We start from the raw sequence: 18,024 nt of genomic DNA, 5'->3' as shown, positions 1-18,024 counted from the left end.
AAAGGAGCCATGGATATACAATGGGGAAATGACAGCCTCTTCAACAGTTGGTGTTGGCAAAACTGGACAGCTACATGCAAGAGAATGAAACTGGATTATTGTCTAACCCCATACACAAAAGTAAACTCAGAATGGATCAAATACCTGAATGTAAGTCATGAAACCATAAAATTCTTAGAAGAAAACATAGGCAAAAATCTCTTAAATAAAATACATGAGCAACTTTTTCCTGAATGCATCTCCTCGGGTAAGGGAAACAAAATAAAAAATGAACAAATGGGACCACATCATGCTAAAAAGCTTCTGTACAGCAAAGGACACCATCAGCAGAACAAAAAGGCATCCTACAGTATGGGAGAATATATTTGTAAATGACATATCCAACAAGGGGTTAACATCCAAAATTTATAAAGAACTCACACACCTCAACACCCAAAAATCAAATAACTCTATTAGAAAAAGGGCAGAGGATATGAACAGACACTTCTCCAATGAAGAAATTCAGATGGCCAACAGGCACATGAAAAGATGCTCCACATCGCTAATTATCAGGGAAATGCAAATTAAAACCACAATGAGATATCATCTCACACCAGGTAGGATGGCCAACATCCAAAAGACCAGGAACAACAAATGCTGATGAGGATGTGGAGAAAGGGGAACCTTCCTATACTGCGGTAGGAATGTAAATTAGTTCAACCATTGTGGAAAGCAGTATGGAGGTTCCTCAAAATACTAAAAATAGAAATACCATTTGACCCAGGAATTCCACTCCTAGGAATTTACCCTAAGAATGCAGCAGCCCAGTTTGAAAAAGACATATGCACCCCTATATTTATCGCAGCACTATTTACAATAGCCAAGATATAGAAGCAACCTAAGTGCCCATCAGTAGATGAATGGATAAAGAAGATGTGGTACATATACACAATGGAATATTATTCAGCCATAAGATTAGAAAACAAATCCTACCATTTGCAACAACATGGATGCAGCTAGAGGGTATTATGCTCAGTGAAATAAGCCAGGTGAGGAGAGACAAGTACCAAATGATTTCACTCATCTGTGTAGCATAAGAACAAAGCAAAAACTGAAGGAACAAAACAGCAGCAGACTCACAGAATCCAAGAATGGACTAACAGTTGCCAAAGGGAAAGGGACTGGGGAGGTTGGGTGGAGGGAAGGGAGTAGGGGAATAAGAGGCATTACAATTAGCACACATAACATAGGGAGGGGCACGGGGAAGACAGTATAGCACAGAGAAGACAAGTAGTGACTCTATAGCATCTCACTACACTGACAGACAGTGACTGTAATGGGGTATGTGATGGGGACTTGATAATGGGGGGAATCTAGTAACCACAATGTTGCTCATGTGATTGAATATTAATGATACCAAAATTAAAATTAAAAAAATAAACCTGAGAAAAATGAAAAAATAAAAAAAATAAAAAAACAAGCACTACCCAGTACGAGGAGCCAGGAATCACTCTAAACAACATACCAAATCATCAAAGAAACTGGAGGAATAAATAATTTCACATCCCCAGTAGGATGAAAAGAAAACAGAATTCAAGTACACAATGGAAACTGCAGTGAAAACATCAGAAAGCATCCCTTCTGGTGTAAATTAAATCACTTTGAAAGAGTTACAAGCCAGAAAAACCCAAACAAACAAACATAAAAGATAACAGTATGAAAGGAACAGTACACTAACAATGACGACTCTGATCCAAAGTACAACTCGGGTACCAACCAATTCTGATGTGTGTGTGTGTGGGGAGGGCTCCCTCACCACCAAGCACGACTCGGACACCAGCTGAGTGTCCTACAGTTCAATCCAATTCTAACACCATCCACCTGGAGATAGCGGCAGACCCGCTCCCCCCTACCCCACCCCACCCCCACCCCAACCAGGTTAAGGGCTCCTCGTATAAGAATGCCTGCCCACCCTTCAGATGCCAATGGCAAGTCCAGGTTGTTGTCACTGGTGTTCTTGCCTAAGGGCTAGAGATTGGAGGTAGCAACAACCCCCTCCTTGGGGTCCATTAATTTGTTACAGCAGCTCACAGAACTCAGAGGAGCATTTTACTTACTGGATTAAACAGCTTAGTATAAAAGGATGTAACCCAGGAACAGTCAGATGGGAGAGATGTACAGAGCAGGGCCCAGAGCTTCCATGCACCTCTGAGTGCACTGCTTCCCCCAAATGTCCACGTTTGCCAACCCAGCTCTCCAAGTCCTATTCTTTGGGGGTTTTATGAAGGCTTCATTACATAGACATGACTGATGACACAGGCCACTGTTGACTGATTTGACCTCCAGCCCCTCTCCCTTCCCTGGAGGAACTGAAAGTTCCAAGCCTCTAGTTGCTCGCTTTCCCTGGCAACCAGTCCCTGACCTTAGAGGCAGGCCAAAAGTCACCTCTTTAGCCTAACAAAAGACACTTTTACAGCTCACAGCACTTAGGAAATTCCAAGGGTTCTAGGAGCTCTATGCCAGGAATAAGACGACAACCAAGTATGTATTTATTATAATTCACAGTATCATAAACACAAAAATCCCTTAACCTGCTCCTCAAACTTTTTAGGGCTAGAAGTGGTATTTGAGATGATTCTCTTTTTCCTCCTCTCCTCACTCAGGAGATGAGACAACCGAGGCCAAGAAAGCAGTGAACTTGGCACGATCACCAGGGGCAGGATGGGACCAGGAGGGAAGGCTAGTTGCTCCCGAATACATTGCTGGGCAGTTCTGGAGTGAATGGGACCCTTCCTATAAAAGGTTATTTCCATTATCATGCCTTCTCTTGGGGCACATGAGCACATTCTCGAAGTAGTGAAATGTTATAAATCTAATAAAAGAAGGCATATTATATGGGCTACTCACTCCCTGACCAAACCCAAAGTTGGCAAAGTAAGTTCCTTGGTCATCTGCGCTCAATGACAATTTTTGCAAATCATTGTCAAATGCTCAATATAAGAGAAAGCACACAGGGAGTTCTTGTAGGCAATGTGTAGGCAGATGCATTGGAAGGGCAGTGGATGGCAAGGGCTCCAGAAATGCAAGGGTATTGAAACCTTGACTGGTCAAAACGAGTGTGAGGATGCCTTAAAGAATACTGCATCAAAGAGCACATAGCCCTTTTAAAAATTCTTCTGAATCACTCAAGCTCATTAGGTTGAATTTTCCCTGATCCAGAATTAGGAAGCAAGCTCAGTTTCTTCACCTGACAAATGGGAAAATGCCTGCACAGAAAGCTGAAGACACCCATGGAGGCCCAGGGCATTGGCAGCAGAGAACTGGAACCCAAACCCCTACTTCCAGGCCAGGGGTGGGTGGGTGCCTGGAGCCTGCACGCCGCAGGTATCACCATTAGCAGGCATTCGTATGCCTCTCCTGGTTCTGTTTTCACCAACAGCCTCTGACCCTAATTTGGTTTCCCAACTAGATTCTACTGCTGTAATAACCAACTTGGAGGAAACTGACTGTTGGAAAAGTGGAAGTTCCTATGGCCAGGATCCTCACCTGACCCTACACTACTTGATGATGTAACTGGCCTGCTGCTAGGCTAATGCTTCCATACCCATAGGCAATAAGCTATTATTGACTGAGTCACTATACAAAGAACTCTGCCCAGTGCTCTGGCCAGAGGCAGAGATGAAGAAGGATTACAGATCTGCAGACTGCTGGATGCAGCCATGATTCTAGTGCTCAACCTACTGCCATGAGAATAAAGCTGGGCATAAACTCTTTTACCCCAAGAACGTTCCTTTGTCATTTCTCAGTCTCACTGAATCCATAGTGACCTTGCCCGGGACTGAAAACCTCAGGCAAGACACTGACAAACACTACTTTAGCCAGGAGATCAAGGGTAACAGCACCAGTGATGAATCATGCTGATGGGAAGTACCCTTGATATGCAATGTGATGAAAACGGCACTTGACTTCTGTGGTCTTTCTCCCCAAGCCACATAAGCCCAGTGTAACCATGAGAAAAATATCAGCAAATTCTCACAGAGGGACATCCTACAATACACCTGACCCCTCAGAATGGTCAAGGTCAGCCAAAGTAAGGAAAGCTGGTCACAGTCAAGAGGATCCTAAGGTGATATGACAACTAAATGCAATGTGGTGTGTTCGATGGGATCCTGGGACAGAAAAGGACATTAGGCAAAGACTAGGGAAATGTGAATAAAGTTTGGCCTTCTAGTTAATAAGAACATATCAATTACTGGCTCATTAACTGTTTCAAATATATCATAGTACAGCTAACCCTTGAGCAATGCGGGGGCTAGGGGTACTGTCTTACCCAAGGGTTTCAGCCCCTGGGCAACTTCACTATGGATTCAGTGAAACCGAGAAATGACAATGGACCATTTTTGGGGTAAAAGGGTTTATGTCCAGCTTTATTCTCATAGCAGTAGGTCGAGCACTAGAATCATGTCTGCATCCAGCAGTCTGCAGGTCCATGATCCACTTCCATTGCTGTCTCTGCCCAGAGCACTGGGAAGAGCTCTTTACACAGTGACTCAGTTAATAACAGCTTATTGTCTATGGGTGCTGAAGCATTAGCCCAGCAGTAGGCCAATTACATCATCAAGTAGTGTAGGCCAGGTGAGGATCCTGGCCATAGGAACTTCCCCACAGATGGTAACCCACCACAGTCGGTAATCTGTGTATTCATTCCCCCAAAACTTAACTACTGATGGCCAACTGTTGACAGGAAGCCTTATGGACAACAGTCAATTAACACATATTTCATATATTATATGTGTTATATACTGTATTCTTACCATAAAGTGAGCTAGAGAAAAGAAAATGTTTTTTGAAATTGTTTCAAAACTCAAAAAAATTTTCCATTATCTTTATTGAAAAAAACCCCTGTGTAAGTGGACCTGCATGGTCAAACCCATATTGTTCAAGGGTCAGTTATAATGTAATACTACCATGTTAATAACAGGGAAACAGTGAGTGGGGGTGGGGGAACTGTACTGTCTGCATATGGGAACTCTGTATTATTTTCTCTGTGTTTCTGTAAATCTCAACTGTTCTAAAAAATAAAATCTATTTTAAAGAAAAAGAGAGAGAACCATTTTGAAGTCACTGGACATTTTAAATCCTCAGCAGAAACAGATCATTTCATTCACTTTTATAAATCTTTGTCTTGGCAAGTAGTGATTCTATAGCATCTTACTATGTTGATGGACAGTGACTGTAATGGGGTTTGTGGAGGGGACTTCTTGATGGAGGGAGTCTAGTAAACATAATGTCTCTCATGTAACTGTAGATTAATGATACCAAAATAAAAAAATAAAAAATAAAAAATCATTGTCTTGGGACTTTGGTTAACAAGTATCGCTCCTCTGAGCCTAGACATATTTTTGGAACTGGATATATTTCCTTAATATACTAGGGACTGGCAAACAAAACAAGGGCCCTTAGTAATCCTATTCCAAGCCTTACCCCCATCAAATTATTTGCCTATTAAATTATCAATTACTAAGTCAATTAATTTATGAAGATTTTATCTTAAAAGTTGCCTGTGTGGATAAAACTTATTTGTACTGCTAGATGGAAATGCTGAACTATGGAAAAGGCTTTAAAACATTACGAGTCCTTGTTTCTATCAATAAGGCCTGAAAAATAGAATTCTTTTAGTCCTAAAGAGCTCTGAACCAAATACGAAATGTATTTTAAACTTTAGTGGTTGGGTAGATGAAAACAGTGGAAAAGAAAATAGGAAACTTTCATCAATGAATCACGATACATATTTTATTACAATTGTAGAAACTATCATCATTTCCATTGACAATATGCCTTAAATTTATATTTTCAGTACACAAATTACTTTACTTACAAGAATACACACTTATGTTATTCATCCAAAAAAAAACCCTAAAATGTAAGCGACATTTCTCATCTGCTGTTTTTCTACAACTACTGAGTCAGAAATTTGTTTTCTGCTTAAGAATCACAGTTTAAACCCTCAGTTTGCTTCTTTCTTTTCTTCATCTTCCTTTTACTACTGCCTTTTACTTTGGCAGTAAAGTAAATTATTGCCTGGGTATAACTGTAATTTAAAATAATTCTAGAATTTCATACTGGATCTCTTTTTTCACAGCTATCTTATTGATTTCCAAAATTATACTGCTTAACCCAGATGCTATTTCCAGCTATGACATTCTCTTACAGTTCTCAATTTAAATGTCCTTCCTAAAAGATGACAAGGTAGAAAAGCACATGGGGACATGAAAACAAGACCAACAGCTAATACATTTTAACAAATTGTAAAATGCATGGCTATTTCCCAAATCACCTCAAAAGAGTAATGTAGTTTTCTTCATCTTTATATTCCATAAGGAAATTTATATTAAATATAGAGAAAATCTTAAAGTGCCTGCACATGGCACACAGATCAAAACACGGGCCCCAGAAAACATTTCAAAACAAATGTCTGAGCCAGAATCACCCCTCCCTGGGCTGTATCATCGCTCCCACACCTCCTTCCACCTCCCTAAGAACCACTGGGATTGGATTTTTCTTCTATATCCAACATCTCCCTCTGCGGAGTCTCTTGGCAAAATTACGTTCTGCCCATAAAAATGTGGAACCCAAAATAAAGGAACAAGCAGAAGATAACTGGTCATAAAATTAGTCTTTATACTTGAAATAAGCATGATTTCCATGAGCACAAAATACCAGGTTACGCCTCTTCATAGGATTTTTAATGGCATTACTTGTCCTCCTTTTTGAGCACTCATGTTACCCTGTCCCCTTGGATATAAGTCCAGTACCCAACCATCCCTCTTGAGGTAACACAAGTACATTTTTAAGGCAGAATTTTTAAAAATCAGTAACTTCAAAAACTCATTTTACTGAAACATGAATCCTTGTATTTTCTCCCTTTTTCCATATCTCACGTGCACAGTTGGTGACGCAAATTATGTTCCCCTCATCAGCTGCCCCACCTCATTTCTTTTCTATTTGGAAACAGCATCTTGACATCAGGATCGGTGATGGCAAGGAGTCAACACTGGCTGCGCCTCACGCCTGAGCACCTCTCAGCCCCTCCTCTTTGTCTCGCCCACCCGAAGTCCCCTGAACTGGCTGCGTGGCCGGCACCTAGGGCCGGCACAGGGTTCTCTGACTCGGTGCTGCTCTTCTCCCACTGCAGCAGAGTCGGTCATACCTCAGAAGGATGTCTGAGAAGAAATCCCCAGTGAAAACGCCTCCTGCTTGTCACTTCCACTCCTCACGCATTAGGACTCTCACACATGCATGTTGCCCAATATTACAGCAACATATGAACCATTTCCTAGAATGAGTCCCAATTTTACTCCTGTCCCCAATTTGATTTGTCTTATTTTCCCACTCCTGTAAATTACTATTGTAACACCCTGTCACTAAAACATTATTTCAGAGATAGACCTTAGTGGTTCAGTCACCTACCCTCCATTAGCCATGATATTGAAAGAAAGTCACCTACCTTTCACTGAGGCTTCTCCACAACTGTGCACCTGCAAGAAAGAGAAGAAATGTGAAACATTAATGGAGCTATTTTTCTCTTGAGGCATTTCTCAACTGAGAAATATTTGGAGCTATTTAAAATGAAATGCTTAGATCTTTAAAAACTCTAGAAACTACCAAATCACAGAGTGTATATCTCTGGTACCATAACTAGTTTAGGCAATTAATCCACAAGTATTTATTGAGATCCTACTATATGCAAAACCCTTGGTCCTGCCTCAGGGACTTTACTGCCCAATGTGGCAGGCAAAACATACACTCAAGTAAACATGTACCAAGGTAGGTGGTGTAGGAACTAGTCAAGAAGTACATACCAAGAGAGCTCAGGCAAGAGAGAAAATACAGCTGCTCAAGAAAGTACCAATAATAGAGGTGGCCTGTAAGGTGAGCTGTGAAATGGCACTGACAAAAGGGGAACAGAGACAAATACTGTTATTTAAGAAAGAAGATTCTTACCTATTCATTATTTAGGTGTTTTGAGCTTATATCTAAACTCAAATGAAATCAACAGAAAAAAAAAAAGGAGTACCTTGATGTCATTTGCTTTCTCGATTCTCCAGTCACTTTCTTGATTGGACTATATCTTGATACTATACTCCCAGCTACCAGCTTTAATGAAATCCAATGAAGAAATGGCCATGAGGTGGTTTCTTCATTTTCCATCAAACAAATGCCAAAGATGTTGTCTCTTTTGTCCTTCAATATCCCCTATCAAAGGTCTATGTGATGTGTTCTTCTTAAACTTAGCCTTAGGGAAAAGTTTCTCAAAATTGCTTGCATCCTTTCATCAGACTGTAAAAATTGTTCAATTGATCTGTTTTCCCTTTTTGCCTTGGCTGCTAGTAAGCACAGGGATGTTGCTCAATTATGGTCACTATGTTAGACTCTTGTTCTTATACTAGATTTTTTGTTGTTGTTAGACCATTTATTTTCTGTTACGAGAGACGAGGATTAGCACTCCTATAGACCTCTTTTAAATATTTTTATTTTTTACGCTCCCTTATAACCTGCCTCAAATATTTTGGGATTGGATGTAATATCAAAACAAAGCAAATAACTCAAAAGAATCTAAAGACTCATGAAAACTAGTGATGTCTCAACTAAAGTTGAAAAGTCGGACAAGCTAAATTCTAGCAGCAACAATTCACCCTGCCTTATGACATTTCTCTGATCATACTGGAGCCAAGAGTGGAGAGTAGATAACGGTGTGCAGTGTTCACTTGTTTTGTTATTAAAAATTGGAAAAAATGAGTCTGAGTGCTGGGTAAGGGAGGGAGGACACAGAGAGTGGTAAGGACTGCAGCACTGAAGCACTGAGCAGAGACCTGGCTGGGGCTGCCCAGGGCCGAGGGGCAGCACCATGGTAAGAGGCAGAGCAGGAAAACGCTTAAGCCGAGGGCAAGGAGCTAGCTCAGCAAGAGCGAGGGGCCAGGGAGGGCTGGCCAGAGGGTGCACTGAGGCTTAGCCTTCAGCTTTGCAGGGCCTAGAGACATAATGCTTCCCAAGGCTAAGGTCAAAGATGAGGCCACACCAGTAGGTGACCAAATCCAGGATGTCTTAAAAGCCATCAGGGTGCAAGTGGGAATGACAGAGAATGGAGGGTACACAAAGGCCTATGGCTCGTAAGCCATAATTTTTGGTGGTCCATGTTCAAGTTTGACCAGACAGGACATAAATGGATAGTGTGGATTTTGCAGGAGGGAAAGTATGAAGACACAGTTGTTGAAAATGCTCCAGAGGTTGGCCATGCTGAGACCAGCTGGGCCCTCCTCCCACTGCATAGGGCAGCATTTGAAGAGGATCTTAAATAGAGCTGGAGGCAGAAATAACAGTTTCTTTTGCAATGAGAGAGCAGCAGAGAGGTGGTCATGGAAAAGTCTAAGGCTGCAGAATTTTCTACACTGCAGACATGCTCCCCAGGGCCCAAAGAGGTTAATGCAGGGAAGCACACACTCGAGTGTAAGTGAGCACACAACTGTAAGTGAGGGAGCAATCCATCATGCTCAGGCTGGTGGTTTGTAACTCAGAGGTGTGGGCTCCCATATGTTTTACAAAGATTAATTCACAAGAAGCTGTCTACATACTGTTGCTCACCTATTTCATATTAAGCATCTAAGATGGTATTAAAGATAATAATGGAGGGAAAGGAAGGATACAATTAAATTTTCAATGACAGAAGTTTAATATCTAGCCATAAATATTGTGGGAAGCAGGGAAGTTGAGAGATGGAAGAAGACAGAACTGCTCTGTGAGCCCTGACGGCTTGCTCATCGTCTCCCTGCTGTTGCTATAAGCCAAGGTATCTGGTGAGAGCAGCTGGCGCTTCTGGTTGAAGCCATGGAGTTACCATAACTGCATCTGGATCTAGCTTGAAGCTGATTCTGTGCTTCCCAGAGACCAATTCATCACAGCAAGGTCCTGGCCTGAACGGCCTGCACAGCCAGATGCCACGCCTGCCAGCTATTTACAGGGCTCAAATGGGTCTTTGTTTTAAAAGACTCTACTAGTGGAGGGCGAGGCAGGCACCAGTGTTTCTTCAGTCATAGACTGAGGTGCCCTGGGAAAGCATAGGAATTAATCCTACTCTCCTTTCTTTTCATGCTGTAGAAATGCTGTTATTCAGAGCAACAGTCACCCGATGAAAACCCTGACAGAAGGACAGGCCGTGACAAACGCCTGCCCTGCAGGATGGAGTGTGAGAACTCCAGTTGGGCAAAGAGGCTGGGTGTGTCTGGATCCCACTGGAGGCCCAGGGCCTGCAGGAGGTCCTGGCGCAGAAAGGCACTGAGAGTGAGGCGTGAATGCTCCCCATGCTGTTCTGACTCTGTCAGAGCTGGACACGGTCAACTGTTGCTGTGCCCAAGGCACTTCTATTCTACACTCTTATTCCACCCACAGATGACCCTGTGGTGTGGGTCGAATGGGTTGGGTTCTGCCACTTCACAAGATAAAGAAATTCCAACTGTGTAACAGGTGGAATTACAGCCCTGAAAACATCAGGTCTGAACCCTTGAAACCCACAAAATGTTACTTCATATGGAAAAGGGATTTACCAGCTATGATTAAGTTAAGGACCCAGAGATAGGGAGAGAGCCTGGATCATCCAGGTGGGCCCCAATGCAAACACAACGTCCTGTAACAGGAAGGCAAAGGGAGATGTGACACAGGCGAAAGAGCAGAAAGTGACAGTAGGAGGCAGAGACGGGAGAGGCGCGGCCACAAGCCAAGACCACCAGCAGCCGCCAGAAGCTGGAAGCAGCAAGGAATCCTTCCCTAGAGCCTCCTAGAGAAGCCTCGGAAACGGACGGGGTCTGTGATGGGGTTCGCCCTCCGAGGGGGTGACCTCAGGAGACAGGCCCTGCAGGCTAGGGTTCTCACGCCAGCTACCTTAGTTTCTTAAAGAACTGGATCTTTGCCATGTAGAGGTTTCCTGCAATCTGCGAATATGCAAGTTCCATATGGGCCAGAATCAAGCCAATGAGTCGGTGCTAAGAATGATCTCTGGGGGAGGGGCCAAGAGTGAGAAAAGACAATTGCAAAGTCTTCCAACTTCATCCTTGGCCTTCCCCATTTGTCTGTTCCCCATAACTTGTGCCAAGACTGGGACCAAATTTAATACAAAACTGAAAAAATCAACATGCTCAGCTAGCATTGAGTCAACTTGCTCTGAGCTAAAATGGTTACTGAGATAAAATTTGTAAGTGGCTGTTTCTTCTAAGATCCCCCTGAGAGTGGTCCTCAGGGGGGAAAATGTTACAAAATGTATTTGAAGGAAACAATGGCTTCTCCTCTATCAGTTCTGAATCCAGGCTCAAGCATGGGTATCCCCATGGGCTGATTTGAGCAACCCCTGTACAAAACCCTACAGCACGGAGATGCCCCACCTCTGCAGGGCCTTTAGCACATCTGTGAGGAAGAAAGCATCAGGGCAGGGGCCTGTTCAAGTTAAAAGTTAGGGAGTTAGGTGTCTGTTCTCTGAAACAGAAAAGGTGGGGGAGGTGGGAAGGGACAGAGAGGAGAGGGGCAGAGATGGAAGAACATAAACTAAATCTACGATTCACGAAAAGCATTAACTGGACAAAAATGAGTTTGTGGGAGCACTCTTAACCCCTTCCAGTTTGGTACTGCTCCATCCCCATTGATTTTTCCTCAAATAAACTTTAAAAAATAAAAGATAAAAAAAAAAAAAACACACATGCACACGTGCATTTGTTCACCTTCCAGAACACAAGAATGAAGGGATTATCATCAAACTTTAAAACACATCAATGTAAAAAAATCCTTCTAAAATGGTTTACACATGATTCAGTTTAAGAACCATAAGACTTAGAATATAAGCTGGATTCAAAGCACACCACAGAACATCGTGATGGTAAATCGGTAAGAGCTTATATCCAATCTCAGAGCTAGTATCAGGGGAGAGAAGGCCGCCTCCTGCAAAGCAGGCCTCCATACCCCAGCCTGGGTTAGAACTCGGGGCAGTGCATATGTCAGTGTATATGGACCCAACCAAAATTATCCCTTCATTTGGGGTACATTTAGTGAAATCCAAAGTCCAAAGCCTCACCATAACCTCCTCTTAGCTATTTTGGGTCAAATCAATCTTATCACACTTAGGTTCACTGGGTGCAAATATTGTAAGGGATTTTTGCCCCTTTACAAAAATCAGCTCAAAAACCCTGGTAAAAGAGTCCCTCCAAGTGTGGAAAAGCTTGACTCTGATTTATAACATAGATATAACTCAGAAAACACCTTAAGCAAATTTTTTTAATAATTCAAGTTTCCACTTTTAAACAATGCTTAAAATTCATTTTTCATCAACTCATTTTTTATAATTTATTTAGCCAGTACTCAATTGTTTTTAAGCCCTAAATTAATTTTTTTCTGTCATTAAGAAAGAGAAAATTTTTATACCAACTAATCCAGTTACCAATGGCCCAATTTCATCACATGGAATGTAATAAATAATTAACTGCTATCCTCCCTGCAGCCTACTTACATATCAAAATGGTATTTAAAATAACTACGCTTTGACCTAAAAGAGAAACCGGTATGCATGAAACTTTTTCCCAGGAGCAGTAGCTATGACTAGGGACATCAGTTAAATAAATAATAAATACAAAATCAAAATACATTTAAACAAACATTAAAAATAGCAAAGTCAATACCTATATAATGTTATTTTGTTCCTCTTTAAAGGACTACTTGGTTAATATGTCTACACAGAGATCAGACATTGAGAGTTGACAAAATTAAATACCATAAAAATGAATTCTGAGTTTTCTTACCTCTCATTCTAGACAAAACCATATCCTTTATTATTTGCATAATAACACGGCCCAGTATCATGACGGAAATCAGGTGATACACTCTCCACGGTGTCAATGCGAGGAACCTACAACAGCAGAAACAGACAAACCACTGTTTCAATTCGAGGATTTTCATCTTGTTTTTTATGTTAGGTTTCGTTTCTATGACAGAAACAAAAAGATACTTAATAATAATTTCACTTTTCACAATCACCCCAAGGTGACCACCTGAAAGTTATTTAATAGGCATCAGAGTCAGCAAATACAAGCGCTTAAGCCATGTCTACTTCTGTGCTAGGCTTTGTACTCTAACGTCTAATTTGGGCTGAGGACTTGTTATCTTGGGTACAGCCCAAATATTGCTCTGCTAGCAGATGGAGAAGAGGACCGACCTCAAACAGAATCCTGGTGGGCGGGGAAGGCCGAGCTGCAGGGTTCTCTCATACCCACGGGGTAGCTCTGTAGATGCCCTTCACTTGCCATCCTCTGTCTTATATTTTTCTTTCATGCCATATTCATTTCTCTAACTGCTACTCCCTTCCCACCAATCTCTTGAAAATAGCAGCTATTAAGGATTAAATTTTCTAGCCCTTTCTTTCAAGATGACTACCCTATTGTCTATCTGCCCACCTCCTCTCTAGAGGAAAAACAAAGATTTCTTTATCATGAATAGCACATAAATCCTGCAGTACCTTAATTGTACTTATAAAAGAATAAAATGGCAAAGAAGTCACAGGAGCTCTGCAGCTTCATCTAGAGGATGAAGCCTGTTTACACAAGTGAACCGGCCAAGTTAACAATTAATATTAAGTCTGATGTAATCATAACTCAGAAAAATTAAAGAGATATGACATTTAATACTAGTTGCAAGAGACTGTAGAGAGTAAGGAATATAGAGAGGTAAAGAACACATACTGTAAAGAAAGAATTCTGTCTCCTAGGAACTTACTTCCCCCTCAGAGAGATGAATGCAGGCCGATCTAACAAAATCCAAGGCAGTGGGTCTCAGAAGCTGTAACAGAACATGAGCAAAGAGCAAAGAGAAGCAAAGGAAAAGGAAGGTGTAATTCAATAAACAGGAAGATTTTAGAGAAATGACACTTGAACTTGGTCTGGCAGGATGGATGCAATTCAGAGGTGAAAAGAGCCTGTTCTGATTGGAGGGTGCAACATGAACAGAAGATCAGAGTCTGGGAAGGGTGTTCCTGGGGCAGGCCACGTGGTCTGGGGTGCCCTGGCAGAAGGAGATGGGTAAAGAGAGATTTGGGAGGGTGGCAAAGAGAGAAGACATTGAGGAGACAGGCTGGGGCAGACTGTGTCCAGCCCTCAGTGACAGCCAAGAGCGTTTGGTCTCGATGATGCCGTCAATGCAGGGCATGCCAAAGGGTAGGAAAATAACTTTGGGTAATTTAGGAAAATGCCTGAAGGCAGCAGAGGGGATGAAATGGGATGGGGGAAGCCAAGAGTCCAGGACATCTATCAGAAGGTCATGCAACGTGCTTAGTGAAAAGTGGTCAATGTGCGATGCTGGTGAAGTTGTGGGTAAAGCCTGCTACTAGAAGGTGGACAACCCAGATTCCAGCTCTGCTTCTCATGCTAACTGTGTGTGTGACCTGGGCCAATAATTAAGTGGGCAGAATAGGTCAGTGCCTCTTAAATACTGGTCTATAACTGCCACCAGCTTGTCTGCCTAGAAAGCTTGTTAAAATACAGATCCCCAGACCCCGAGCTACTTCCCCAGGTTCTCTGAAACAGGTAGCTTTGTCACTAGTACATACATCAATAAATATTTCTTTATGGAGTGCCTACATTGGGCCAGCCACTGTGCTACCAAAAGAGAATAAAAGGTAAACAAGATTCACAGAGGGAATGAGCAGACATAAAAGCTAACCCATAATGTGAACATCCATGTTTTAGTAACAACAGTTTGTTCTTCCACTCTGGGACCACTGCTGGCTCTGTGTTTTGAGCTCTCATGCTTGTATTAACCAAGGCTGGTTTTGTGTGTGTGTGTTTTCTTTTGGCTTGATCTCCTCGCCATCAGTTTATGATGACAGCTACACGTCTGTGTCCGCCTCTCTGTTTTCCCACCTCGCATGGAAGGGCAGTTTTCAAAAATGTTGATGGTAACCCACAGTAAGAAATTCATTTGCAACTAAATATATACAAATGAAACCAATGTTTCAAAAAATAATATTTATCCTTGCAATTTGAAATGCCTTCTGATACACACCATCCAATTCTATTATATTTTTAAATGCTGACTGTGACTCCCTCAAGTGCCTGAGGTCCCATGAAGGACTCACAGCTCAGCTGCACCAGACGTCTGCCAATATTGGATCAGTACATTTCACTAGAAGCACCTTCTTTGCCAAGCCAGGCAAAGCCCTAGAAGAGAAAGTTCCCTCAAGTTCACAGGTCTTCAGAGCTATCCAGGAAGCTATTTAAGTGACTTTCAAAAATCAAAGAAATGTAAAACCAACTGAAACAGTGAAGGTCATTAGTTATTCTCTTGGTATAAATTACAATCTTCCAGTAATAGAAAAATTAGGTAATTGACAGGACATCAACCCACAGCTGGAAGATTTCATTGGAGGGTGTTACCATAGCAATGCCACCAAGCCCTGGGGATGCCCCCCTGTGTGTAGCAGACAAGGGCCCAATTTGCCTTTTGGCCAAGGGTCTCCTAGGTCACTAAGAGTCCTCAGTCATAAAAGATGGATTATTTAATAAATGGTGCTGTGATCATTTGTAATCCATTTGGAAGAAAGAAAAATGATATCCCTATCTTCAACCAAACTGAAGTGAATGAGAAAGGAATAATATTTTGTTTTTCCCTAAAGGCCCAGATAGCAAATATTTTTGGCCCTGTGAGTCTTATAGTCACAACCATCTGTCACTGTAATGCAAAAGCAACATGTATATTATATAAAAGAATGGGTGTGGCTTCACTTACACACAAGTACCCTTCATTTACACACACACACAAGAATCCCCAGTCAGATGAGAAGGCAATCTCAAATACTTGGGAAGGTAATGCCAAATTTGCAGGGGACAACCAAATTGTTTCCTTGGTATGTTAGCATCTTTGAACACCAAGAATTAGGTACAGAAATGTTGGAGAAATGAATCCCTAATATCAACAATTTGTATTTAGAAAAACCTGTGCATATTTGGTGTTTTTTTGACTTATATATACTGTTTGATGATTCATCTTATGGTTCCAATTTAAAATATGTGATTGTATGATTTAGTTGTGATTTGAAATTAAAATCTTAGGGATACTTATGAGTTTAATTTCTTCATTTTGCAGGAATTGCCTAGGATTTGGGAAAGCTCGCATTGTTAGACAAAAGCGTTTTTTAAAAACTACTGTGGTAAACCTCAAATATTCACAGAAAAAGAGACCAAATTGTAATAAAGCAATTCAAAACTTTTCCATTCATGGCCAATCTCGTTTCTTCTAGATTCCCATTCACTAAGCTCCCCGCCCCCAAGATTATCTGAAGCAAACCCCAAATATCATATAATTTGCAACTATTGCCAGTTATCTTTATAAAAAGGACTTCTAACTTAACCATAATACAACTATCACACGTAAAAAATTTTTTTTAATTCCTTAATGTCATCAGATATTCTATCAGTATCACATTGCCACAATCACCTTTTACACATGCACACACATACACACACACACAGACTGAAACGGGATCTGAATATACACTGAAATTGGTGTGAGTTTTAACCTTCCTGTAACTTATAAGTCTCCTGTCATCTTTGTCTTCTTTTTGCTTAAAATTTTTTTTTTTGAGGGCATATCTTATATTTATTGATCAAATGGTTGTTAACAACAATTAAATTCTGTATAGGAGACTCAATGCACAATCATTAATCAACTCCATGCCTACTTCTCAATAGTCTCCAATCTTCTAAGGTATAACGAACAAGTTCTTACATGGTGAACAAGTTCTTACATGGTGAACAAATTCTTACATAGTGAATAAGTTCTTACATGGTGAACAGTGCAAGGGCAGTCATCACAGAAACTTTTGGTTTTGATCACGCATTATGAACTATAAACAATCAGGTCAAATATGAATATTTGTTTGATTTTTATACTTGATTTATATGTGGATCCCACATTTCTCCCTTTATTATTATTATTATTATTATTTTTTAATAAAATGCTGAAGTGGTAGGTAGATGTAAGATAAAGGTAGAAAACTTAGTTTAGTGTTATAAGAGAGCAAATGTAGATGATCAGGTGTGTGCCTGTAGACTATGTGTTAATCCAAGCTATACAAGGGCAATAAAACATCCACGGATGCAGAAGATTTCTCTCAAAACAGCGGGGGAGAGGTTCTAAGCCTCACTCTGTTGATCCCCAATTTCTCACCTGATGGCCCCCCTGCGACTGTGCCTGTCTTAGGTTGTTCCTCCCTTGAGGAATCTTACCCGTCTCTGGCTAACCAGTCACCTTCCGGGGCCATACAGGGAGATGTAAAGTTGGTAAGTGAGAGAGAATCCATATTGTTTGAAAAGGTTAGCTTTTTACTTCTTTGCAGATTTATGCCCTGTCGCTTCTATGCCCAGCATTTGTCTTGAGGTATCTTTAGCACTTGGAGGAATTATGATACTCGGTAAATTCGATATGAGGCACGAATTCTATTTAAGGGTTGTAATTAGGAAGGAAGAAGAAAAGCTATAGAAGTAGCAGACGGAAGAAAACATGGGAAGATTGGTTATTTCTTTGACATATCTTTTTGTAGAGTAACTTAAGCATGTATAGGTTTTAAACTACTAATTAAATTGTGCACGCACATTAACATAATAGGAATACAGCTACATAACCAAAGCAGACCTACAATTACCAGCCATCTCCAGTGAAACCAAGAAAACCAGTTAGGCACCCTAAGCATTTGTGAAAACTTATCTATGATATGATGGATATTGTCTAACTGAATTTGAATAGTTTGAGAAAAATCAGACAATTTAAAACAACACATTCCTGGGAACTGTTCACATCCCATATGTTCTTTTAACAGTAGATAGTCTGTAGTCTCAAGATTTTGGAGCGCTGCAACTTGCACTTCTCCTAATTCTTGGTTGAGTTCCAACAGTATAGATCCAGTCAAATTTGTTATTTTACTGTATGCACAGACCAGCATAGATATCTCCTTCTTCATTC

The 18,024-nt window shown here is 41.1% G+C and overlaps 1 protein-coding gene across 1 annotated transcript in view; it reads right to left on the bottom strand.

Moving 5' to 3' along the window:
* Positions 1-18,024, bottom strand: part of RETREG1 (reticulophagy regulator 1) — a 135,204-nt gene that overhangs the window by 81,657 nt on the left and 35,523 nt on the right. The window contains exons 2-3 of the mRNA XM_036896741.2: positions 12,816-12,922; positions 7,487-7,517 (exon numbers count right to left, since the gene is read on the bottom strand). Of these exons, the coding sequence (XP_036752636.2) occupies positions 7,487-7,517; positions 12,816-12,922 (138 nt within the window). The remainder of the gene's footprint in view (positions 1-7,486; positions 7,518-12,815; positions 12,923-18,024) is intronic.

This window comes from Manis pentadactyla, chromosome 2 (genome assembly GCF_030020395.1).
Source record: "Manis pentadactyla isolate mManPen7 chromosome 2, mManPen7.hap1, whole genome shotgun sequence".
NCBI lineage: Eukaryota > Metazoa > Chordata > Mammalia > Pholidota > Manidae > Manis > Manis pentadactyla.
This window is presented reverse-complemented; position numbering and strand designations above follow the sequence as displayed.